General features: G+C 54.5%; 1 protein-coding gene and 1 pseudogene across 1 annotated transcript in view; both read left to right on the top strand.

Moving 5' to 3' along the window:
* The window catches only part of LOC140900709 (cAMP-dependent protein kinase catalytic subunit alpha), a 45,547-nt gene extending 37,832 nt beyond the window's left edge, over nt 1-7,715 (top strand). The window contains exons 5-10 of the mRNA XM_073318385.1: nt 1,613-1,695; nt 2,432-2,558; nt 2,800-2,895; nt 3,013-3,135; nt 4,453-4,617; nt 5,372-7,715. Of these exons, the coding sequence (XP_073174486.1) occupies nt 1,613-1,695; nt 2,432-2,558; nt 2,800-2,895; nt 3,013-3,135; nt 4,453-4,617; nt 5,372-5,497 (720 nt within the window). The 3' untranslated portion in view covers nt 5,498-7,715. The remainder of the gene's footprint in view (nt 1-1,612; nt 1,696-2,431; nt 2,559-2,799; nt 2,896-3,012; nt 3,136-4,452; nt 4,618-5,371) is intronic.
* A 5,551-nt stretch (nt 7,716-13,266) lies between these two features.
* LOC140901069 (cAMP-dependent protein kinase catalytic subunit alpha-like) lies at nt 13,267-25,503 on the top strand (annotated as a pseudogene).
* Nucleotides 25,504-26,060: the final 557 nt, after the last annotated feature.

Here is a 26,060-nt window from a genome sequence, read left to right as displayed (position 1 = left end):
ATCTCTGGCTCCTTGTCCACGGAAGCTGCTATAATAGAAATATCCCACCTGCTCCGTGCCAGCTGCGTGGGGCTGGGCTGTGTAGCTCTCGGGTGACACAGTGGCACTGGGGCCAGCGGCTGCTGTCACACAGGCTGGCTCGCTGAGCCAATCGCTTCTCCTACAACAGCGTAAAATAAATACCCCGTGGCTGAATCCGCGGGTGTAACTGTGGGAGAACGTCATTGAAATCAATGCGGCTGCTCTGGATTTACCCCACTGAGCTAGGAGTCTGTCCTTGTACATGCTGACTGGGCCCCATCAAGGTACTACTAGGGCGTTGGGGCCTGTCTAGATGGTAGAGGGTCAGGAAGGCCTGTGTCATGCAGACCAGAACTGCCTGAGCAGGGAGACCAAGGATGGACTGAGCTCCCTTCATCCCCTTAGGGTACCCCAGGGTTCAGGCATTGTTCCCCGTATGCTCGAGGGCACCACCTTTGCCCTGGTCCTGGGGCTCAAGGCGTAACCCCCTTAATTTAAGCACCCACCCTCACCCTCCCTGGGTTCAGGACATCACCTCACACTCTGTGGGTTCTCTGGGTCTTTTCCCAGTGAAAGAGCCTCACACCGTAATATCCTTAACCTCAATTTATTAACAGTTACCAGACAGAATATATACACGACACATACAATGCCCATCACTCCAAATAAGGCAGGTGAACTTTCCCTGCTGGCCAGTCAGGATCAGGTCGTCCTGGGTCTCCAGCTTCTGCCCGGTGTCATTGGCAGGGTGTTGAGGTCTGATATTGGGCTGTGTCCTGGACCTGGTTCCAAGAACTTCCTTTTGGACCCCAGTTTATAGAGTGAAACTTGAGTCCTGCTTAGCTCTGGACCCTCTTTCCAGGGCTAGCTGGAAACTGACACTGGGCTGGAGGGCAGGGGCAGTGGTCTCCGCATGCGCGGGTGCTTAGTGCTCATGTTCTCATCACTGAGCCGGGTCGGGTCTCACTAGCGGAATGGCTTTGTTGGGCTCAGCGGAGTTACTTCGGAGGCTGCTCTTTGACTTTGCAGCCCTGAGAGAGGATGGAGCCAGCCTGGTCAATTTCACACTCTGCTTTTAACAAGTTTCACTTCCTGCTTCTGCTCTTTTGGGGTGTCCGACCTAGCGGCACGTTGGGTTTCCCCTTTGATCATAGACGTCGCAACTGGGAAATCCATCTTGTCCCCGCCCATCCCTGCCCCTAAACCAGAGGAGGGGAGGGGTTGAATTTTCTAGGGCTCTAGTACGAAATACTCCAAACAAATAAAGCTTGCGCCCTCTCATTAGTGAGTCTGTTCCCCAGCCGCGTCTGTGCAGCAACTCCCACTGCAGGTGTGTGCCTGGGACCTACAGCTGGTGGCAGTAGTAGGCTGTTATCGCCCAGACAGCGGGTGCACTGCATTGTGTGCTATGGGGAAGCCAGGCCACTGCATCAGGCTCCCTTGGGGCATGTGGGGTTAGTGCCCTAAAAAGGACGGGGCTAATAAAGGAGCAGGGGTGTGGTGAGCAGCTTCATCCCGGTGTCACAGGCACTGACGGGGGGCCGGAGTGGCTCCATGCCTTGCACTCAGTTTCTGCTGCATTTCCTTCTAGGATAACTCCAATCTGTACATGGTGATGGAATACATCCCGGGCGGGGAGATGTTCTCCCACCTACGGCGGATCGGGAGGTTCAGGTGAGTGTTGCCACGGGAGCCGATGTTGGGGACAGTGTTGCTAATGGTTAGAGCTGGGTGGCGGTTAGACTCCTGGGTTGTATCCCTGGCTCAGGGAGGACAGTAGGATCTAGCACTTAGAGCAGAAGGACTGGGAGTCGGGACTCCTGCGTCCTATTCCTGCTTCCGCCATTCACTCCTTGTGGGAAGGGGGGAGAATCACTCTGTGCCTCAGTTTCCACAGCTGTAAATTTGGGATTGAGTTCAGTAGAGAACTAGACCTTTTATCCACTAGCAGCATCTGCAGCGATGCTGGCTTTGATCCTCCTGCTGCAGGGTGTGACCTGATCCCCAGCTGGGCTGGTCAGGAAGGGATTCCCCATGGGGAGAGCTGCTGAGGTCTTCTGCCAGCACTAGCCACAGTCAGTGGCAGGGATGCCAGGGCTAGATGAGGCCAGGCTGGATGGAGCTGGGGGTCCCTGTGTGTGTGTGTGTTGAGGCTAGCGGGGAGATGCTGGTCTGGGAGGGACTTGCCCTGGGTTGCCAGGCTGAATGGAGTCAGGGGTCTAGCAATGGTGGGTGGGATGTGTGCGCTAGGGCAGATGGGGCCACCAGGCCTAGAAGGTTTGGGGCATCTTGCCTGGGGATCTATAAGGAAGGTGAAGGTGGGGGCGGCAGGGGGCCGAGGGTGCTAGGCTGGCTGAGAGGGGGCGGATCTGGCCCGGGATGCCCACGTTCTCCTCCCACCTCATTGCAGTGAACCTCACGCCCGGTTCTACGCTGCTCAGATCGTCCTGACCTTCGAGTATCTGCACTCGCTGGATCTCATCTACCGAGACCTGAAGCCAGAGAATCTCCTGATAGACCAGCAGGGCTACATCGAGGTGATGCTGCCGCCCCCTCCCACTCCTTCCCGTCCCCATCCCAGCGCTGGCTCCTGGCTCCCTGCAGTGACCTCCTGCCTATCTAAGTCTCTCTCTGTTGCCATCCCCTTCTCAAAGCCAAGACACCCCCAGAAACATAACACGGCCAGAATACATCAGTCATCTGCTTCCTCCCTTCCCCTCCTGCTGTCACAGCCCCCGGGCTGATCCAGCTTCTCCCCTCTCTGTGTTTTGGCTCCAGGTGACGGATTTTGGTTTTGCCAAGCGGGTGAAAGGCCGAACCTGGACTCTGTGTGGGACCCCGGAATACCTGGCCCCCGAGATCATCCTCAGCAAGGTGAGCTGGGGAGGGCCTGTCTGCTGCCTGATCTCTAGCTGATCCTTGGCCACCAGGTGGTTTCCCCCCACACCTCAAATATTCAGTGCATGACCCTGGTCTGCTTTCCCTGGGCAGGGTTATAACAAGGCTGTGGACTGGTGGGCTCTGGGTGTCCTCATCTACGAGATGGCGGCTGGTTACCCCCCATTCTTCGCGGACCAGCCCATTCAGATCTACGAGAAGATTGTCTCTGGCAAGGTATTTGGGCTGGGAGAGGGGACACTTGTGTGATATTTTGAGGTGGGGTTCACCAGCAAAAGTGGGGTGCCAAGTCTCAGCAACGGACCAGAGAGATGCTCACACACTGCACCCCACACATGCTAATTCCCTCCCATGCTACCCCAATCCCCAAGACATGGGCATCCTCCCTGTCATGTATCCCATTCCCCTGCACCCCAACACATAGACCCTCCCTTGCCACATACCCCTGTTCTCCAACACATGGACATCCTCCCCATTGTGTCCCCCACACATGGACCCTCTCTCGCGACGTACCCCTACTTCCCCGACACATGGACTCCATCCCCCACCCCGTCACCATTGGGCTCCCTGTAACTCTCATGGGGACTCCTGGAACAGGTGCCTTTGGTTTTCTTATACACGGTTGTGAATTGCAAAACTCTCCTCAACCCTGCTATGTTTCAAGACTAAACGTTCCTTAAACACATCAGTCACCTCCAGGCACCTCATCACCATAGTAACCAAGAGCCCATAATATTCCTCTGCCCACCCCAGCGCCTTCTCGCCAAGGATCTCCAAGCACTCGTGTCGGACGCGGTCAGCTTTAAACCTAGTGGGGTTTTAAAAAAACAAAGTTGTGTGGCCTAGTGGAACTCAACAGGCCTGGGTTCTGTTTGCGGTTCTCCTACCAGCCTGCTGAGTGACCTTGGGCAAGTCACGTCTCCCTGTGCCTTAGTTTCCCCTTATGTAAAATGAGGATAGTGATGTGGCAGCCCTGCTTTGAGATCTGTGGAGGAAAAATGCTCAATAAGAGCTGGGGGGCTGCTGCTAATGAACCATTTCAGCTCCTGTGTCAGTCCTCAGTAGCCGCCCCCACTTCTTGTCCACTTATTGGGGGGAGGGATAGCTCTGCGGTTTGAGCATTGGCCTGCTAAACCCAGGGTTGTGAGTTCAATCCTTGAGGAGGCCATTTAGGGACCTGGGGCAAAAATTGGGGATTGGTCCTGCTTTGAGCAGAGGGTTGGACTAGATGACCTCCTGAGGTCCCTTCCAACCCTGATATTCTATGATTCTATTGTTCTGGAGTGTTTTTAAAGGGCTTGTTGTTTATTATTAGGTGTATTATGATAATGCCTACAAGTCCCAGTCATGGAGCAGGACCCCATTGTGCTAGGTGATGTACATATTAGGTGTATTACGGTCGTATCTCAGCCCCCAGGCATAGCCCAGGACCCCCCTGTGCTAGGGGCTGTACATTACTAGGTGTATCTATGAATCTAGCCACGAGGGCAGGGCAGGTAATAGCCAGACCTCTGTGTCTCCTCCCCACCCCAGGTCCGGTTCCCTTCTCACTTCAGCTCAGACCTGAAGGACCTGCTCCGGAACCTGCTGCAGGTGGACCTCACCAAACGCTTTGGCAACCTCAAGAACGGGGTCAACGACATCAAGAACCACAAGTGGTTTGCTACCACCGACTGGATCGCCGTCTACCAGAGGAAGGTAGGAGGGCGGCGGCAGGCAGAGGAGAGCCTGGGTGCAGCCTCCATCAGCAGAAATTGAACCTGTGATCATCAGTGCCCAGGCCTCTAGGAGCGCATTGGTTCCTGGGACTCTGTAGCAGGGTGTTGTGGCTGGGTGCAACCACTAGGGGGAGATATGCTCACCCAGCATTGGTTTAAAGTCGGGTGCCTTCAGTCACCTGTTTGTAACATGGTGGCAAAAGCAAGGTCCTGTCCCCACCCCCTGAGGATAACAGCCTACTACTGCTGCTGCCAGCTAATGGCATTATTTCTCCATGTCTGGTGGGAGAGGGCTGGGCTGAAGGTCCTGATTAAAACCCTCCTGATGATGCAAGTGGGGGCTCTTACGGGGATCCAAGGGGCTCATGACCCCCTGCCCTTCCCTGATTGCAAAGTGAGAGGAGGGGGTTCTGGCTAGATAAACGGGGGCTTGAGGAGGCGCTGATCCTGCATCCCTCACCTGGTTGCGAAGAGGCCCGATCCTGTATCCTTAAGAGTGCTGGGGGCCCTGCTCATGGGCTCCTAAGCGGGGTCATGGGCTCCCCCTTCCATGATTGCAAAGTGTGTGGGTTTCTGGCTGGAGAGTAGGCGGGTGGGGGGGGGCTGATCCTTGCCTGCCTTGTTGCAAAGTTGGGGCCTGATCATGCACCCCTAGCAGACCCAGGAGTGGGGGGGGAGATGCTAATGTTGATCCCTCACCTCGTTCCCAACCTCCCCCTCCCCTCCCTTTGCAGGTGGAAGCTCCCTTTATACCAAAGTGCAAAGGCCCCGGCGACACGAGTAACTTCGACGACTACGAGGAAGAGGAGATCCGGGTCTCCATCACTGAGAAGTGCGCCAAGGAGTTTGCTGAGTTCTAGGGCCAGCGGCAGCCTTCCCCCCCCTCCCCCCGCTCGGGAGGGTGCGCACGGAGCAGGTGGGGGCGGGGTTGATTTTGATCAGCAGAAAGACCCGAGTTCCTTGCCTGTGTATTTTATTTTTGTGGGTGGGGGGTAGGGATTTGCCTGGATCTGGTTTGGGGGGGGAGTGGGAGACCCCTTATTCTAAACCTGTACTAAGTAAATGACAGTAGAGAAGGGCAGGAGTCTAATTTCTCCCATGCGCACCCCTGATGCCCCCACTTGCACATGCTTTCCTCCCCCCCGCCATCACAAGCCTGCCGCTCTCATCATCCCCCCCCTCACCGGGGGTTTAAACAGATCCCCCACACACACACACACTCAGCTCCCACTGGTTACTTTCCACCCCCTCGCACCGATCCGGTTACCCCCACGCTGCCTCTTAATCCACACGTGCTGTACCCCCACCATCCTGGCCGGCTTTATTGGTGGCTTTTAGTTTTTGAAGGGGGGGCAGGGGGCGTATTTTGCCATCAAATTCCTACCCCCTACCCCCCCCCTAGATCTTCATGGCTATTTGCAAAGCCTTCTGGGAGCAGGGTGTGGAGCAAAGATGCACTGTCATGGCAGGTCAACATCTTGGCTTCCAGAATAGCTTTGAATTCTTCCCCCCCCACTCCCCCCCACACACACATACATGGGGAGTTGGTGGGGAGACAAAATCTCAGCCCCCCACCGTCACTCTGGAAAGAGGAAGAAGGAGGGAAATCTTGTCTCATTTTATAAACTTGGGGGGGGGCTCCTTTTTTTTTCTTTTTTTCTTTTTTTTTTAAATGAAAAATAAGTAAATTAAACCTTATTTTCCTTTGGGGCATGGGGGGAAGAGGTTTTAAAAATCCAGGCTTGGGGCTGGGCTACCTTACCCTACATCAGCCCCTGCCATCCCTGGTGACACCTCCCTTCCCCTCTTCTTCCCCCCCCCACCCCGAATTTTAACTCTCCAAGCTTTGAATGTGTCTAGGTTTTAGCAAGGAAAAATGAGAGAGAGATCTGTTTTTGTTTTTTTTTCAGGTAGAATTTGACTGTATTTCCCCACCCCCACTGCTCTCTGCAGGGTGTCTGGTTTGGGGGTATCTTACACCAGCGGGGGGAGATCTGGGGGTCTGTTACAGGCTGGAATGGAGGTGCTGGGAGAGGGGATCTCCCTGGTGGGTTTTGGATTTTTAGCTCCCCTTAGAAATAAAATGCTGCTTTTTGAATCTGGGCTATGAATGTGAGCAGCCCCCCACCCTCACCCCTTCTTTGGTCTGTCCTCTTGTGTGTCGGGGTGGGGGGTGCAGGAGGATCTGGTTCTGGGGCACTTGGTTATTTTCGCCCAGGTCAGTGGGGGCTTGTACACTCTTCTCCCTCCCTCCCCCCATAGGCCAAATGGTGCCCTGCAGAAATAACCTTAAAGCCTGGGGCTCCATTCTGTACCTCCGATTTTATGCTTTCGATTTACGTTTTAAGATGACAAGGCGGGAGGAGATACCAGCAAATGGGGGGCAGGGGGGGCAAGGAACTCAAGATCCCAACTAGGCCCTGATCTCCCCACCCCCCCACACCCCCAGGGAGCGACTCCATTAGATCTGTGGTCAGGTTGGAGGGGGTGGGGGAAGGGTGCTGATACCTAGCCATGATCCTGCTTTATTTGGGAGGAGGGAAGGTGCGTGTGTGGGGGGGGGGGGAGGGCTCTTGTTCTGTTCATTTACTTTTCTTCCTGTCTGATTCTTTACTTATCCTCCCTCCCCCACCCCCCCGCCCCCAATGCAGTGCATCAGTGGGGTGGTCCTGTTCTGACCCTCCCAGCCTGTCTCCCACTGTGTGTATTCACCAGCCGGTTGAATTTCTTGTTTCTCTCCGGGGCGAAGGTGTGTGAGCTTCTTTTGGTTTCATAGATAAATTATATATATTATAAATACATGAGCGCTGTCAGGAGCGGAGGGGGGAGCCCCGTGGCTAGCCCTCCCCCCTTCCCCTCAAATCCCCCTTTTCCACAAAGAAGCTTGAGAGTCCCGTCTAGAGGGTGAGGGTATCATCCGCCCCGCCCTGGGAAACACATCTGTGTCCGCCAACAAAACTTGTTTCACTGGAAAAAACAAAACAACCCCCCCAGCCCCCACTTCCTCTTTAACAGTGTGCTTTGTTGTCAACATATTTGAAACAATTACCAATAAAGTTTTGTTTAAAAAAAATAAAATCAGACTGGCATGTGGGCTGTTGGGCTCCAGGGGACAGTTGTCGTGGCTGGGATGAGCCGGGAGCTGTTCCTCTCCCCGGAGGCCCAAGGAGTTCAGGGATGGAGCCGGGGGGCCGGCGGCTGCCATAAGCGGGACCTGAACTCGCCTGGAGTTGGAAGCCCCAAGGGGCGAGTGTCCGCGCGTCAATGGGGTGGGGGGGCGTCTGGCCGATGGATAAACGGGCATCGCAAGCAGCAGCGGAGCGGTTATTTTATCTCGGTGTCTGGCGGGGGGCGACAGCTGCTGGAATACCATGGCCAGGTCTGACACCCACAATTTGAGAAGGAAGGGGAAAAATTGGAGAGGGGCAGAGAGTTGCCATGAGAACGATTAAATGGGGGGGAATCTGCCTTATGCTCAGAGGCAAGGAGCTTCTTAAAGCGAAGGTTAAGGGGTGCTGTGATCCCTGTCTTGAAGTACCCACATGGGGAATAAAACTGTGATAATGGGCGAGTCCCGCTAGCAGACGAAGGTCGAAGGAGAGCCAGTGGCTGGAAGCTGAAACTAGAAACATTCAGACAGGAAAAAAGGGCAGATTTTTAACTGGGGTGGGGAGAGGGGGTGTAATTAGCCATTGGAACAATTCACCAAGCATCGTGGTGGATTCTTCATCACTGACGCTGTTTAAATCGAGATGGGAGGTTTTTCTAAAGGATCAGCTCCAATTCCAACAGGAGTTGATTCAGGGAAGTCCTGTGGCCTGTGTTACGCAGGTCAGACGAGGTGCTCACAGTGGTCCTGTCTGAATCGATAATCTAGCCTTATGAGGCCGGGGCAGGAGAGGAGAACAGCTAGGCCTACCCCGGTGTGCAGCAATGCAGGGGATTGCCAGAAGCAGAATACTCTCCGCAAAGTGTGGATATGTGCACACCTTCCTTACTGCAGGGCAACTCCTGCCATGTGTGTGAATCTGCTTCCAAAGGGGATCAGATAATGAGACGCCAGCTAATTCCCTGTGTGGTGGTGGGGAGAGAGGAAACCCCTGTGAATGAAAGGTAGTTGATCAGGAATAAAATGAAAGTGATGAGCCCTTCCATACAGCCCCTCGCACAAGGGAGTTCCAAGTGCAATCGGGCTGGAAACTGATTGTGTTTTGAGAGAGAATTTGAGGGTTTCAAATTCAATCCCATTCTACATTGGAGTGAGAGCAGGACCTTGCTTTTCCCCAGCAGAGGTGAGTGCCCAAACCACTGGGTTACTGGGGGGAGGGGGGGAAGGGGATGAGACTGCCCGTCACTAACATATCATCTGTCAGAAGCTGTGATTATTTTTCCTCCTCCAAATGGAGCTATTCCTCCCCTCCCTTTGCCTGTTTCCGAGAGCCCTGGCTGCCGCACTTCCCCAAGAGTCGCCCTTGGAGCAATCTATGGCACTTTAAAGCAAATTGGAGAACTAAAATTGGTATCAAAGAGCCCAGTGTGCCAGACCAGGCATCTGTGAATGGAGAGTCAGGGCTTCCGGGGTGCAGATCGGGCAGTGGGGGGAGAGAGGGGCGCAGAACAGGCCAGCATGGTGAGAACAGGACAAAATAGAGTCTGAGCTTCCAAGGGACCGGTGGGATCATCTGGTCTGACCTCCTGGAGAACACAGGCCATAGGACTTCCCCCAAATGATTCCTGGAGCAGATCTCTTAGAACAGCATCCAATCTGGACTGCACAATCAAGGTAGGAACAGTTTGTGGGGCAGAGACAGGAAAGGGTGATGAGAGTTACAGAAACAGACCTGGATGGCATTCTAGAGCCACGAGCCCATTTCCCGTGTTGGTCTAGAGCAGGGGTGGGCAAACTATGGCCCAGGGGCTGTATCTGGCCCTCCAGACATTTTAATCTGGCCCTTGAGCTCCCACTGGGCAGCGGGGTCCAGGGTTTCCCCTCCTCCGCGTGGCTCCTGGAAGCATCGGCATGTCCCCCCTCTAGTTCCTACACATAGGGGCACGCTGCCCCCGCCCCAAGTGCCATCCCTGCAGCTCCCATTGGCCAGGAACCATAGCAATGGGAGCTGCAGGGGTGGTGTCTGAGGATGGGGCAATGCACAGACCTGCCTGGCTGCACCTCTCCGTAGGAGCTGGAGCAGGGACATGCTGCTGCTTCTGGGAGTTGCTTGAGGTAAACACCGCCTGGCGCCTGCACCCACCCCACACCATTTTCCCAGCCCTGACCCCCCTCCCACCCTCCAAACCCCTTGGTCCCAGCCCGGAGCACCCTCCTGCACTCCCAACCCCTCATCTGCAGCCCCACCTCAGAGCCCGGACCCCCAGCTGGAGCCCTCACTCCCTTCCGCACCCCAACCCCCAATTTCATGAGCATTCATGGTCCGTCATAGAATTGCCACACCCAGATGTGGCCCGTGGGCCAAAATGTTTGCCCACCCCTGGTCTAGCGCCATGGGGCGCGATGCTGTTGTGTTCTAGAATGATGGGCCTAGATACTGCAGAGTTCTCATAACGGGCCCCCATGTGCCCTGGCATTCTAGAGGCAGGGCTTCAAACAGTGTGGTGTTCTAGAGCCGCAACCCAAAAGCTCCGCTGTGTTCTGGAGGGCTGGTCCAAACCCGGCAATATTCTAGAGTCACGGCCTAAGGCATGGAGGCATTCCAGAATATCATCCCGAGTGCTGTGACATTCGAGAGTCGTGTCCAGAAACACAGGGCTGGTCCAGAGCAGTCGCACCAAGCACAACGGCATTCTAGATACAATAATGTGGTAAGTCTGGAGGCCGGGTCCAAATGCTGTGGGATTCTAGAGTCGCAGCCCAAAGTAACGTGGCTTTCTAGAGCAATGACGCAAAATGACATGCTCTTTCTGGACACTGGTATTCTTCAGTATTTGCCCCCACATCCTGCAGTGTTCTAGATTAGCTGCCTGAAACACTTCAGCCCACCTAGGCTGCCTGGCCTGATTGTCTCGTCGGAGCTCTGTATTGATTTAGCTGGAATACAGGGGCCCAAAGGCGGTAACAGAACCCAGTCCCTCTCCCACATTAAACAAGGTTCGGGCGCTGGTATCCAGAGACCTCATCCTGCTCAGTCCCTTGGCAAACACCCCACTAAAAGTCCTACAAACCTCTTTGTAAAGAGAAAGAAGAGAAGGGAAACCAGCGACTGCGTTTGCGATGTGAAGTATTAAGCTGGGTTTTTGTTTCCACACGAGCTCTGGGTCCCTTTCCCTGGCGGTAGAGAGACGGTTTAGATGGAAACCCCCTTGTTTGACAGGCTCTGAAATGGTCATAACTGGGCTATGGAGCGGCACCTATTCAGCCCAGGGCTCTGGTAGACCCAGGGCTGGAACCGTTGGCTTCTGAGTCACAGGGCAGAGTGCTGGGCCCTGGGCTGCATTGCCCCCGCTGGAGCCAACCTCCAAAATGCTACGGCCATCATCTCCTGTTTCATTTTATTGAATGTATGTACAGTGCCGGGTGATCCCTGACCACACCCCAGTGTAAACACGAACAGCAAAATGCCATGGTGTTCTAGACTCAGGCTCCAGAATGCTGCAGCATGTTCTAGATTGACACTAAACTGTTGTGGGCTAAAACAATGCCAAAATACTGTTGTGATCTAGGTTCTAGAGGGCCTTCGCCCCAATAGCCTAGATCAGGAGTGGGCAAACTTTTTGGCCTGAGGGCCACATCAGGGAATAGAAATTGTATGGCGGGCCATGAATGCTCACAAAATTGGGGTTGGGGTGTGGGGAGGAGGGGGAGGGCTCTAGTTGTGGGTGTGGGCTCTGGGGGGGGATGAGAGGTTTGGGGTGAAGGAGGGTGCTCTGGGCTGGGACCGAGGGGTTCAGTGGGTGGGAGGGGGATCAGGGGTGGGGCAGAGGGTTGGGGCATGAGGAGAGGCTCAGGGGCACAGGCTCCAGGCAGTGCTTACCTCAAGCTGCTCCCAGAAGCAGCAGCAGTGTGTCCCTTCTCTGGCTCCTATGCGGAGGCGTGGCCAGGTGGCTCTGCGCGCTGCCCCATCTGCAGGCACCACCCCTGAAGCTCCCATTGGAGTGCTTAGGAGCTGGAGTGGGGCCATGCCGCAGCTTCCGGGAGCTGTGTGATGTGGCCCAAACACTGTACCCCATCTGGAGTGCTGGAGCGGGGCAAGCCCCAGACCCCGCTCCCCAGTGGGAGCTCGCAGACCGGCTTAAAAGGACTCGCAGGCCAGATCCAGCCCCCAGGCTGTAGTTTGCCCATCCCTGGCCTAGATCAATGAGGTCACTGGGTTCCTAAGCAAGTCCCCCAAACGCTGCCGTGTCTGGATCATTGGTCCAAAAAGTGTAGGTGTCCTAGAGCAAGGGTCCAGCACTGGCGCCCCCTAGTGATGGAGGGAGCTGCTTTAACCACAGGCAGGGTTAAAAGACAGACCCAGGCACCAACTCTCCTGGGAGACTTGGATTCTTTCCTACATTTTTCATTCTTTTTCTTTCATAGAATATCAGGGTTGGAAGGGACCTCAGGAGATCATCTAGTCCCACCCCTGCTCAGAAAGCAGGACCAATCCCCAATTTTTGCCCCAGATCCCTAAACGACCCACTCAAGGATTGAACTCACAACCTTGAGTTTAGCAGGCCAATGCTCAAACCACAGAGCTATCCCTCTCCCCTTTGCCTCTTTCTTTCCCACTTCCAGGACGAGGCACCTCCAGGGCTCTGGTCTCTGTTACACTTTGGTCAGCCCCCAGCCCTTACCCCATCCCGACCTTCCCCACTTTGCTCGAAACGCCCAAGGAAATTACCAAGGATTTAAAAGCTTTCCACGTGGACAAACTCCAAGCTGATCAATGCCAGACATGCTGGCTCCTTCCCTGCCTGCCAGTTCTGCAGCTGCTTCCCACACGCCAGGCTGGGGCAGCTGGGACTGCCGGGGGGTGTCCTTGGGGGGTCGGCAGGAAAGCGGGGTTGGGGGGTAGATCAGAGGATCTCAGCTCCTGGGGCCCGGAGCTGATGGGAGGGGGGGCTCATTCCCAGCACCGAGGGGTTTCGCTTAGCTTGACTGTCCCGGGGGATCATGGGAGTTCTTCAGAACGAGGCTGTGCGGGGGTCAGCACCGTCCCCCCTTATGGCTCTATTGATGCCCCACCCGCACCCACAGATCACCGGGGGGCCCTCAGCACTGGTCTGAGGCCCAGGACCCCAGGCTCAGGACTGAGCAAGTCCCAGCCACCGCCAGAGGCTGCTGAACATGGGTTGGGCTGGGGTCCAACCCCTCGTCCCAGGACAGCTCCTGCATGTCAGGGTGGCGGGCGGCGGGCCAGGAAATCTTTCACTTCCGGGGGGGCGGGGTTCACAGATCCCGATCCCACCCTCCTCCGCCCATCACAGGAGCAGGTGACAGACCACACCATTTTACTAGCCAGTCCCAGGGCGCCCCCCGCCCCCCCCAGTCACAGCCTCCAGCGTCAGGCCACAGCCACGGACCAGGCCTGACAGAACCCCAAGCCATTTTCCTTTGGACATTTATGTGTTGGATTATTGGAATTCGGGCTCAGTGGCAAGAGCCTTTAACTGCCGTCCCTGTGCCCCTGGCATGGGGCTGTGTTGTAGGGAGTTCCTGGGGGTGCAAAGGGGACACGCCCCCCCCAAAGATCTTCAAGGGGCCCCAAATTCTCGTCCGAAAAGCCAGAGGACGGACCAGGTTCTGCGGTGTCAAGCAGCAGACGTGCTGCAGCTGGGAGAGGTTTTATCCTTCACACCAACAAACATCACATCACAGGAGCCAGACTGGACCGTAAACCCCACCATTTCCCAGGGGTCTGACTTGCCCCTTCCGGGGAGGTGGGGGGCTTTTGACATAGTGACCTGCCAGGGCCACAAAAGAGCCACATGCAACCGAGTTGGGATTGAAGGGCATTGGCAGAACTGAGAGGGGGAGCCCAGGGCTCGGCTAGCAGTGGGCTGCAACAGTGTGAGGGCAGTGGGTGCTTGTCTCCTCCCCTTTGGCTGCCTGAGGGTGCGGCTGAGCTGGAAGTCCCTCTACCTGGAGTGGTAATTGGACAATCTGCCCCCCTGGGTGTGGTCTTGGTCTCCTTCCCTCCAGCAGTGAATCAGTCACATCTATAAGATGTCGTCCTGCTTCGCTGGTGCATTTCAGGCCCTTGCCTGGCCCATTTCTCAGCCCTTTCTTTAGGGCAGGGATGACAGGATTAGAGCGCAGTGATGCCGGGTTTCCACAGAAGTGTTGCTATTTAGTGATTAAAGTGGGGGGCTCCTGGGGTTCTGTCTCCAACTCTGGGAAGGGAGTGGGTTGTAATGGAGAGAGTGGGGTGGCAGGGAGTTGACTCCTGGGTTGTGCATCTGTGACCCCCAAGAACTGCAGCACCCACATCTGGATCTAGGCTCTGAGCTTGTCCCCTCCCTGGCGTCTCAGCACCAATGATCCCCGGTGGAGGCAATTAACTTTATGCACCTCCGGTGTGGGGGAGACTTCCTGTGATGGTGGGGGCAGGGGTGAGCTCTGGGTTCAAAGCCAGTCCCCTGCTGCTGCTCTGTGCTTGGCCTCGCTGCTGCAGCCATTCAAATCCCGTGGGCATCTCTTGCACTGTTAAGAGCTGCGGGACTTGTCCCTGTTGGGAGCAGCAGGAGGCAGCGAAGATAAAAGGGGCTCTCAGTACCAAATATCCCTCCAGATGCTGCAGATTGCTCCAACCCTCATCCCGCTTCCTCCCTCCCATGGTTCTGGGATCTGGCAGCAAGGACAGGGAGCCCGGCTGGCGAAGGAAGGTCCACCTGGCTGGATGCCAGAGAGTGGGACACTTGGTTGGTCCCAGGCTGCTGCTGTGGCTTTGGCAGGTTGTTTTAACCCCTTTGTGGGCAAAGCCCAACTGGGGTTTGTGACTTTCATGGGTGTTTGTGTGTGTGTGGAGCACCCCCTTGTGGGCTGTTGGTGTCATTGATCTGTGAGGCCTGCATGGTTGAGAGAAGGCTACACACAGGCCTCTGCCCTTTGAGCTAAGGGGGAATCTCCTTCCCCTTCACCCCCCTTTGCTGGCAGCAGTAGTAGATCCTGTATCCTCCCATTAGGGCAACGTGATCCACGCATCTTAACGTCCTTTGACTGGAGGGTTGTACGAGTGTCTCCTTGTGGGGTGCAGGTTGTGTGTCGAGGGGCGTGGAACAGGCACCCCAAGTGGGGGGATAGAGGCACAAGTGCATTAGCCCTCCCTGACGGGACTGTTCGGTCTGTCTAGGGGCAGGCACGGGGGTGGCGGTATTGCGGGAGCGCACCCGCATGGATCTCTCTCTCGCCAATCCTCAGCTGAGCTGCCCTTTGTAGCCAATCAGGCACCGCCATCCTGCTGATACGCTTAAAATCCCTGGCCCTGTTGTGACTGTGTGCCTCTTCGCTGAGCTGGGGTGGGGCTGAAAGGGGAGCTTTGTCCACCAGGCTGGGTGCCCCCCCTCCTGACTCCTCATGCTGCTCCCTCTCTCTTTCCCTTACAGTGAAGGAGTTCCTAGCCAAAGCCAAAGAAGACTTCCTCAAGAAATGGGAGAACCCCTCCCAGGTACTGTGCCCCCAACCCAGATCACCCCCCACCGCCGCCTAATCAAGGCCTTTGCAGCCCCAGGCTGATTACTTGGCAGTCACCCCCTGGATCTCTTTCCACCTTGCCACACAGCCTCCGCTGAGGGTCTGGGGTTATTTTTGCTCCTGGGGGGCAGGGCTGAGTGGACCCATGTTGCTCTTCTGCCCCTCTTACCCCCACCAATCTGCCCTCTGGTAACTGAAGGGCCAAGAACTCTGTAGTTTCGACTCCTCTCTGCTGTGGGAGGGGGACACTAACCATGGTTGAGAGATCCAGATCCTCCTGATCCAGGCTGTCTCCCCCTCCCGCATCCTCCTTCCAAGGCTCCAGTGCGGTCGCCCAGCCCAGCCCCAGATTGGCTCCCAGGGGGGTTGTGCTAACAGGGACCCTGTTCAAAGGGCCTCCATTTGCTGTCTGCGCTTGAGCGCAGTGCCCCAGTGCCCTGGGTCTGTCCCCTCTGGAAATCCCGCCTGGGGTGGTTGTGGGTAATTCCTGAGGCAGAGCTGCTGGTCCCTCTGCAGCACTGTCACTTTGCTAGTCCTCCCGCACACCCTGTGTCATTAACATCATGGCACAGATGGGGAAACTGAGGCCCAGAGGGGAAAGGGACTTGGGAGACAGGCCCATCCTTGCTTACAGACAGCCCCCCAACCTGAAGCAAATACTCACCAGCAACCACACACCACACACCAGAACCACTAACCCAGAACCTATCCTGCAACAAAGCCCGTTGCCAACTGTGTCCACAGATCTATTCAGGGGACACCATCACAGGGCCTAATCACATCAGCCACACTATCAGAGGCTCGTTCACCTGCATATCTACCAATGTGATATATGCCATCATGTGCCAGCAATGCCCCCTGCCATGTACATTGGTCAAACTGGACAGTCTCTACGTAAAAGAATAAATGGACACAAATCAGATGTCAAGAATTGTAACATTCAAAAATCAGTTGGAGAACACTTCAATCTCTTTGGTCACTCGCTTACAGACCTAAAAGTGGCAATTCTTCAACAAAAAAACTTCAAAAACAGACTCCAGCGAGAGACTGCTGAATTGGAATTAATTTGCAAACTGGACACAATTAACTTAGGCTTCAATAAAGACTGGGAGTGGATGGGTCATTACACAAAGTAAAACTATTTCCCCATGTTTATTCCCCCCCTCCCTCCCCTCCTCCCCCCCGCCACTGTTCCTCACACGTTCTTGTCAACTGCTGGAAATGACCCACCTTGATTATCACTACAAAAGGTTCCCCCCTTCCCCTGCTCTCCTGCTGGAAATAGCTCACCTTACCTGATCACTCTCATTACAGTGTGTATGGTGACACCCATTGTTTCATGTTCTCTGTGTATATAAAATCTCCCCACTGTATTTTCCACTGCATGCATCCAATGAAGTGGGCTGTAGCCCACGAAAGCTTATGCTCAAATAAATTTGTTAGTCTCTAAGGTGCCACAAGTCCTCCTTTTCTGTCTTCATATCAATGTTCTCAAGAACAACCCCAGTGCGGGGCTAGCGGGTGCTGTGCTGCAGGGAGTGGCGGGCTCAGTAGGGAGCGCTCTCCCATCACAGTCAGTGCTGACCCTGGAGGGGCTGCCTTTCTGGTGAGCTATAAAAACCGAAGCTCTGAGCCCCTCATGGTCAGTAAAGACCCCGCCGGTCTTGCAGTGCAAATCCCACTGTCGCGAGCAGGTTCCTTCCTGATGCCCCCAGGACCAGTCTGGCCCCACATCACATTTGTTTTCCCCCTTCCAGAACACAGCCAGTTTGGATCAGTTTGATCGAATCAAGACCCTGGGCACAGGCTCATTTGGGAGGGTGATGCTGGTGAAACACAAAGAGACCGAGAATCACTATGCCATGAAGATCCTGGATAAGCAGAAGGTAAGACACTGGGGGCTGCCGTAGAGATCTGCCCTGGGGCCGTGGACTCCCCAGTGCGGGGGAGAGATTTGGGGCTGAATCCTGCGTGGGGATGCTGGAGAGGGGAGTGCGTGCGAGGCATAGGGGGTGCTGTGCCAGCAGAGGAAGATCTGATGTTGCTACTTCCTTTTCTCTCCCAGGTAGTGAAGCTGAAACAAATTGAGCACCCCCTCAACGAGAAACGGATCCTCCAGGCCGTCAACTTTCCATTCCTCGTCAAGCTAGAGTATTCTTTCAAAGTAGCTGTCCTTCGCTTGCCAGCCCGGCCCTGGGCTCTGTCTGCCCCTGACTCCCACAATCCCCTTGATTTATTTCCTATTTAAAACCAAAGTTGTGCTGAAGGGGTCGAAGGGCACAGTCTGCATCTCTTGTATCCTGAGAACAAACCTTCCTGGCGTGACAAGTTTGGAGCTAAGAAAAATCAGTTTGGATCATTCCCCTTTTTCACTCTCTTCTGTTCTGCTTTTGACTCCAGGTTTTGAACAGTGATGCTTCCCCCCGCAACCTGGTCAGTTTTGCTTTCGTTCCTAGTCAGTTTCAGTTTCCGGCTCCCATGCGCTGGCCCTAGGGCATGAGGTCTGGCTTGCAGGGGAGTCTCAGAGGAAGTCCTAACTTAACTTCATGCAAAATTGGCTTTGTGGAGACTTTGAAACCATCACGTGGGATCGTTTCCTCCTGATGGAGTTTCTGTGAAAGCTAAAATTCAGGCCCCAGCGATGGGGCTTGGAACCTCTTCCCTGAACCTGGATCTTGGGGCCTGTGAGCTACACTCTGTGTGTAGGAGGGAGAGCAAAAGTAGTTGTGCCTTAGAGCTGTGGCTGGTCTGATTAAAGAGGGGCTGGCTCTGAAGGGAGATCTGTCTCCTGTCTGTCAGCCTGAGATTAGTGGGTTGTAGCGAGGAAGAGTTCTCAGCTCAGAGGAGGCTGCAGGATAAATTGCAGCCCCTGCGGGAGCCTGGAGGCTAGGGTGAAGGGCGTGTTAGCAGCAGGCAGTGCTGGCAGAGTCGTTTTCTTGGGGCCCCTCATCATTCTAGGGTTAAATAGCTTTGATCTTGGCCCCTTGTCTGTGGAAGCTGCTACAATGGAAATGTCACTCCTGCTCAGTTCTGTGTAGCTCTCGGGTGACACAGTGGCACTGGGGCTAGCGGCTGCTGTCACACAGGCTGGCTCGCTGAGCCAATCGCTTCTCCTATGACAGCGTAAAATAAATACCTGAATCCGCGGGTGTAAATATGGGAGAACTTTGTTGAAATCAATGTGACTGCTCTGGATTTACCCCTCTGAGCTAGGAGTCTGTCCTGGTACGTGCTGACTGGGCCCTATCAAGGTACCACTAGGGTGTTGGGGCCTGTTTAGTTGGTAGAGGGTCAGGAAGGCCCATGTCATGCAGACCAGAACTGCCTGAGCAGGGAGACCAAGGATGGGCTACGCTGCCAAGGCTGAGCTCCCTTCGTCCCCTTAGAGACAGCAGGGTTCAGGCATTGTTCTCCGTACACTCTTGGGCACCCACCTTTACACTAGTCCTGGGGCTCAAGGGGTAACCCTCTTAATTTAAGCACCCACCCTCACCCTTCCATGGGCTCAGGGCGACTCCTCACACTCTGCGGGTTTGCAGGGTGTTTTACCAGTGAAAGAGCTTCACACAGAAATATCCTTAACCTCTGTTTATTAACAGTTACTGTCACGGACTCACAGGTCGTGCCCACTCTTGGCCCCGTGCAGGCCTTGGGGGGAACCCCTTCAGTGCGACAGCCCTTCTCGGGGATCCAGTCTCTCTCGGGGTTAAGCCCCTCCTTCTCCTGGAACCGCACCTCTCTGAGCCTTAGCACACCTGTCTCTCACCGGGGGCCCCCTCAGGGAGTCCACTGGCTCTGGACCCCCGGGGCCTCCACTCCCAGAGGGAATAATGCAACCCTGTTCTCTAGACTGGAGCGCCTCTCAGCCGGCGTAAAACAGGAGGGTTTATTGAGCGTCTGAACACAGCATAGGAAACTCTCAGGGCCCTCAGGCCTGCCCTCCCCCAGCACAGCACATCCAAGTCTCGCCTGCATCGAGGTGAGCTCTGCCTGCTCTCTCTCTCCAGTCCCGAGGCCCCCTGCTTCCCAGCTGGGCATCTGATATCACTTCCTCCAAGCCCCGCCTCTGTCCATTGTCTTCTCTCCTGGTAAGCAGGGTTCCCTGGGCCTCCTCTCCTCTCAGCCCTCCTTTGGCCCCCTCTGGCTGGAACTGCCTGGTCAGGTGACCCGGGTCCTCTCTTCACAGCCCATTGTCTTCCCTCTGGCCAGAGCCAGCTGTGACTCCTGAGCTGGGCCTCCTGGTCACCAGGTCACCAGTCACTGGGGTATCCATTCTCCAGGCCATTGGCCGGGGTCCCAAGTTCCATCCCTGGTCCTCTGTAACAACAAACAACAAAGCCTGGGAATCAAGCAGGGAGAACTGGAAGTCCTGGCACAGTCAAGGAATTATGATGTGATTGGAATAACAGAGACTTGGTGGGATAACTCACATGACTGGAGTACTGTCATGGATGGATATAAACTGTTCAGGAAGGACAGGCAGGGCAGAAAAGGTAGGGGACTTGCACTGTATGTAAGGGAGCAGTATGACTGCTCAGAGCTCAAGTATGAAACTGCAGAAAAACCTGAGAGTCTCTGGATTAAGTTTAGAAGTGTGAGCCACAAAGATGATGTCCTGGTGGGAGTCTGCTATAGACCACCGGACCAGGGAGATGAGGTGTACGAGGCTTTCTTCCGGCAACTCACAGAAGTTATTGGATCGCAGGCCCTGGTTCTCATGGGAGACTTCAATCACCCTGATATCTGCTGGGAGAACAATACAGCGGTGCACAGACAATCCAGGAAGTTTTTGGAAAGTGTAGGGGACAATTTCCTGGTGCAAGTGCTGGAGGAACCAACTAGAGGCAGAGCCCTTCTTGACCGGCTGCTCACAAACCGGGAAGAATTAGTAGAGGAAGCAAAAGTGGATGGGAACCTGGGAGGCACTGACCATGAGATGGTTGAGTTAAGGATCCTGACACAGGGAAGAAAGGAGAGCAGCAGAATTGCGGATCCTGGACTTCAGAAAAGCAGACTTTGACTCCCTCAGGCAACTGATTGGCAGGATCCCCTGGGAGAATAACATGAGGGGGAAAGGAGTCCAGGAGAGCTGGCTGTATTTTAAAGAATCCTTATTGAGGTTACAGGGACAAACCATCCCGATGAGTAGAAAGAATAGTAAATATGGCAGGCGACCAGCTTGGCTTAACAGTGAAATCCTTGCTGATCTTAAACACAAAAAAGAAGCTTACAAGAAGTGGAAGATTGGACAAATGACCAGGATACAGTATAAAAATATTGCTCGGGCATGCAGGAGTGAAATCAGGAAGTCCAAATCACCCTTGGAGTTGCAGCTAGCAAGAGATGTAAAGAGTACCGAGAAGGGTTTCTTCAGGTATATTAGCAACAAGAAGAAAGTCAAGGAAAGTGTGGGCCCCTTACTGAATGAGGGAGGCAACCTAGTGACAGCGGATGTGGAAAAAGCTAATGTACTCAATGCTTTTTTTGCCTCTGTCTTCACGAACAAGGTCAGCTCCCAGACTACTGCGCTGGGCAGCACAGCATGGGGAGGAGGTGGCCAGCCCTCTGTGGAGAAAGAAGTGGTTTGGGACTATTTAGAAAAGCTAGACGAGCACAAGTCCATGGGGCCGGATGCGCTGCATCCGAGAGTGCTAAAGGAGTTGGTGGATGTGATTGCAGAGCCATTGGCCATTATCTTTGAAAACTCATGGTGATTGGGGGAAGTCCCGGACAACTGGAAAAAGGCTACTGTAGTGCCCATCTTTAAAAAAGGGAAGAAGGAGGATCCTGGGAACTACGGGCCAGTCAGCCTCACCTCAGTCCCTGGAAAAATCATGGAGCATGTCAAGGAATCAATTCTGAAGCACTTAGAGGAGGGGAAAGTGATCAGAAACAGTCAGCATGGATTCACCAAGAGCAAGTCATGCCTGACTAACCTAATTGCCTTCTATGACGAGATAACTGGCTCTGTGGATGAGGGAAAGCAGTGGACGTGTTGTTCCTTGACTTTAGGAAAGCTTTTGACACGGTCTCCCACAGTATTCTTGCCAGCAAATTAAAGAAGTATGGGCTGGATGAATGGACTATAAGGTGGATAGAAAGCTGGCTAGATCCTCGGGCTCAATGGGTAGTGATCACTGGCTCCATGTCTAGTTGGCAGCCGGTATCAAGTGGAGTGCCCCAAGGGTTGGTCCTGGGGCCAGTTTTGTTCAATATCTTTATAAATGATCTGGAGGATGGCGTGGACTGCACCCTCAGCAAGTTTGCAGATGACACTAAACTGGGAGGAGAGGTAGATATGCTGGAGGGTAGGGACAGGATACAGAGGGACCTAGACAAATTAGAGGATTGGGCCAAAAAAAATCTGATGAGGTTCAACAAGGACAAGTGCAGAGTCCTGCACTTAGGATGGAAGAATCCCATGCACCACTACAGACTAGGGACCGAATGGCTCGGCAGCAGTTCTGCAGAAAAGGACCTAGGGGTTACAGTGGACGAGAAGCTGGATACGAGTCAACAATATTCCATTGTTGCCAAGAAGGCCAATGGCATTTTGGGATGTATAAGTAGGGGCATTGCCAGCAGATCAAGGGACGTGATCGTTCCCCTCTATTCGACATTGGTGAGGCCTCATCTGGAGTACTGTGTCCAGTTTTGGGCCCCACACTACAAGAAGGATGTGCAAAAATTGGAAAGCGTCCAGCGGAGCGCAACAAAAATGATTAGGAGACTGGAACACATGACCTATGAGGAGAGGCTGAGGGAACTGGGATTGTTTAGTCTGCGGAAGAGAAGAATGAGGGGGGATTTGATAGCTGCTTTCAACTACCTGAAAGGGGTTCCAAAGAGGATGGATCTAGACTGTTCTCAGTGGTAGCGGATGACAGAACAAGGAGTAATGGTCTCAAGTTGCAGTGGGGGAGGTTTAGGTTGGATATTAAGAAAAACTTTTTCACTAGGAGGGTGGTGAAACACTGGAATGCGTTACCTAGGGAGGTGGTGGAATCTCCTTCCTTAGAAGTTTAAGGTCAGGCTTGACAAAGCCCTGGCTGGGATGGTTTAGTTGGGGACTGGTCCTGCTTTGAGGTCCCTTCCAACCCTGATATTCTATGATTCTATGAAACTCCCTCTCCCATCACCTCGTTCAACCAGTAACAAGCAGGGAAACTGAGTCCCACCCCCTCTGCATGCAAACCATTGAAAAAAACAAGGAAAAACCAAGAGAACCCCCCACTTCATCACAGTTGCCAGAAGAGAATACACATGCTACTCATACAATGCCCATCACTCCCAATAAGGCAGGTCACCTTTCCTTGCTGGCCAGTCAGGATCAGGTCATCCTGGGACTCCAGCTTCTGCACGGTGTGCTTGGCAGGGTGTTGAGGTCTGGTAGCGCTGATCTTGGGCTGTGTCCTGGAGCTGGTTCCCAAGAACTTCCTTTTGGACCCCAGTTTATAGAGTGAAACTTGAGTCCTGCTTAGCTCTACCTTAACCCATCATTTTACTGAAGTATTACAAAATAATTCTCTGACCAATCCAAACATAGTGTGAAGCAATTCTTTACCCAGGCGCACCTTGCCACCTTTTTTGATGTACACCTGGCAAAATTAGTTATATAACAGAAACAATCAAAGAACCAGACCGATAAACAACAGAGAAGCAGAGACCAGAAAGGGAAAACAATCAAGAGGTAGAGATTTCACACCCACACTGCTGCTAAGTGATCTTTGAGCATCCTAAGATCTGTTTCTTTGCCTGGTGATGCTGGGCACTCTTCGGACAGGAGCCTTCTTAATAGCCCGATATTCCATTGTTTTGATATAATTTAGATGGAATGTGAGGATGTGACTTTCTTCTTCTTGGCTCCTGCTCTCCTAATGTGGCTGCAGAAAAAGGTCTCTGACCATCCAGCATGGGGCGCTGTGCCCATGCCCCAGCTGGACCCTCTTTCCAGGGCTAGCTGGAAAATGATACAGGGCTCGAGGGCAGGGGCAGCGGTCGCCGCTGGCTTGTGCACGGGTGCTTAGTGCTCATGTTCTCATCACTGAGCCGGGTCGGGTCTCACTAGCGGAATGGCTTTGTTGGGCTCAGCGGAGTTACTTCGGAGGCTGCTCTTTGACTTTGCAGCCCTGAGAGAGGATGGAGCCAGCCTGGTCAATTTCACACTCTGCTTCTGACAAGTTTCACTTCCTGCTTCTGCTCTTTTGGGGTGTCCGACCTGGCGGCACGTTGGGTTTCCCCTTTGATCATAGACATCGCAGCTGGGAAATCCATCTTGTCCCCGCCCGTCCCTGCCCCTAAACCAGAGGAGGGGAGGGGTTGAATTTTCTAGGGCTCTAGTATGAAATATTCCAAGCAAATAAAGCTTGCGCCCTCTCATTAGTGAGTCTGTTCCCCAGCCGCATCTGTGCAGCAACTCCCACTGCAGGTGTGTGCCTGGGACCTTCGGCACCATGGCGCAACCCCTCTGGCCCTTGAGCCAAAGGAGTAACAGCAGCAGCTGGTGGCAGTAGTAGGCTGTTATCGCCCAGACAGCGGGTGCACTGCATTGTGTGCTATGGGGAAGCTAGGCCAGTGCATCAGGCTCCCTTGAGGCATGTGGGGTTAGTGCCCTGAAAAGGATGGGGCTAATAAAGGAGCAGGGGTGTGGTGAGCAGCTTCATCCCGGTGTCACAGGCACTGACGGGGGGCCGGAGTGGCTCCATGCCTTGCACTCAGTTTCTGCTGCATTTCCTTCTAGGATAACTCCAATCTATACATGGTGATGGAATATATCCTGGGCGGGGAGATGTTCTCCCACCTACGGCGGATCGGGAGGTTCAGGTGAGCGTTGCCACGGGAGCCGATGTTGGGGACAGTGTTGCTAATGGTTAGAGCTGGGTGGCGGTTAGACTCCTGGGTTGTATCCCTGGCTCAGGGAGGACAGTGGGATCTAGCACTTAGAGCAGAGGGACTGGGAGTCGGGACTCCTGCATCCTATTCCTGCCTCCGCCATTCACTCCTTGTGGGAAGGGGGGAGAATCACTCTGTGCCTCAGTTTCCACAGCTGTAAATTTGGGATTTAGTTCAGTAGAGAACTAGACCTTTTATCCACTAGCAGCATCTGCAGCGACGCTGGCTTTGATCCTCCTACTGCAGGGTGTGACCTGATCCCCAGCTGGGCTGGTCAGGAAGGGATTCCCCATGGGGAGAGCTGCTGAGGTCTTCTGCCAGCATTAGCCACAGTCAGTGGCAGAGATGCCAGGCTAGATGGAGTCATGCTGGAAGGAGCTGGGGGTCCATGGGTGTCTGTATTGAGGCTAGGGGCAAGACGCTGGTCTGGGAGGGGCTTGCCCTGGGTTGCCAGGCTGGATGGAGTCAGGGGTCTAGCAATGGTGGGTGGGATGTGTGTACTAGGGCTAGTGGTCTGGCTTGGGCAGATGGGGCCACCGGGCCAATAAGGGTTGGGGCATCTTGCGTGGGGATCTATAAGGAAGATGAAGGTGGGGGCGGCAGGGGACCAAGGGTGCTGGGCTGGCTGAAAGGGGGCGGATCTGGCCCGGGATGCCCACGTTCTCCTCCCACCTCATTGCAGTGAACCTCACACCTGGTTCTACGCTGTTCAGATTGTCCTGACCTTCGAGTATCTGCACTCGCTGGATCTCATCTACCGAGACCTGAAGCCAGAGAATCTCCTGATGGACCAGCAGGGCTACATCGAGGTGACGCTGCCGCCCCTCTTCCACTCCTTCCCGTCCCCATCGCAGCGCTGGCTCCTGGCTCCCTGCCGTGATCTCCTGCCTGTCTAAGTCTCTCTCTGCTGCCATCCCCTTCCCAAAGCCAAGACACCCCCAGAAACATAACACGGCCAGAATACATCAGTCATCTGCTTCCTCCCTTCCCCTCCTGCTGTCACAGCCCCCGGGCTGATCCAGCTTCTCTCCTCTCTGTGTTTTGGCTCCAGGTGGCGGATTTTGGTTTTGCCAAGTGGGTGAAAGGCTGAACTTGGACTCTGTGTGGGACCCCGGAATACCTGGCCCCCGAGATCATCCTCAGCAAGGTACTCTGGGGAGGGCCTGTCTGCTGCTTGATCTCTAGCTGATCCCTGGCCACCAGGTGGTTCCTTCCGGTTCCCAAATATTTGGTGAGTGACCCTGGCCTGCTTTCCCTGGGCAGGGTTATAACAAGGCTGTGGACTGGTGGGCTCTGGGCATCCTCATCTATGAAATGGCAGCTGGTTACCTTCCTCCTGCCTGAGGGCCTGACTCACCATTGCCCCGCCCTGACCTAGGACTTGGGCTTACTATGTTTATTTCTGCCCTCACAAAGGTCGCAGAGGAAGACACCCACGGCCGGACTAATTCCCTGCAAGACCTCTTCCCGAATTTAGTGAGGCGGTGATGTTCCCTGCTGCCCCAGAGAGAGATGAGTCCCAGCTAACCTCTCTACACGTGGTGGAGAACCTGGGCATGATCCCTCGACCCCTGTGAGCCAATGGGCCACTCTTTTGGCCCCATACTTGACCAGGACAGCCCAAACAGTATACAGTGGGCTGTCTACGGAGGATGCAAGGGACTAGCCAGGTAAAGGCAGCAATCCTGGATGCCTTGGACGTCAGCCCAGAAACCTTTCAGCAGCTGTTCCAGAGCCAGACCTACCCCACAGGCACCAGACCCAAGAGCTGAAGGAAGCGTGCAAGCAGTGGCTATAGCCAGAGAGGAGGACCGCGGATGAGGTCACGGAGCAAATTATTTTAGAACAGTTCATACACATCCTCCCGGCGCGAGGAAGGGCCTGGGCGCTTCGCCATCGGC

Source organism: Lepidochelys kempii, chromosome 20 (assembly GCF_965140265.1).
Source record: "Lepidochelys kempii isolate rLepKem1 chromosome 20, rLepKem1.hap2, whole genome shotgun sequence".
NCBI lineage: Eukaryota > Metazoa > Chordata > Testudines > Cheloniidae > Lepidochelys > Lepidochelys kempii.
The sequence above is the reverse complement of the archived record's forward strand: the minus strand, read 5'-3'. Positions and strand labels throughout refer to the sequence as shown.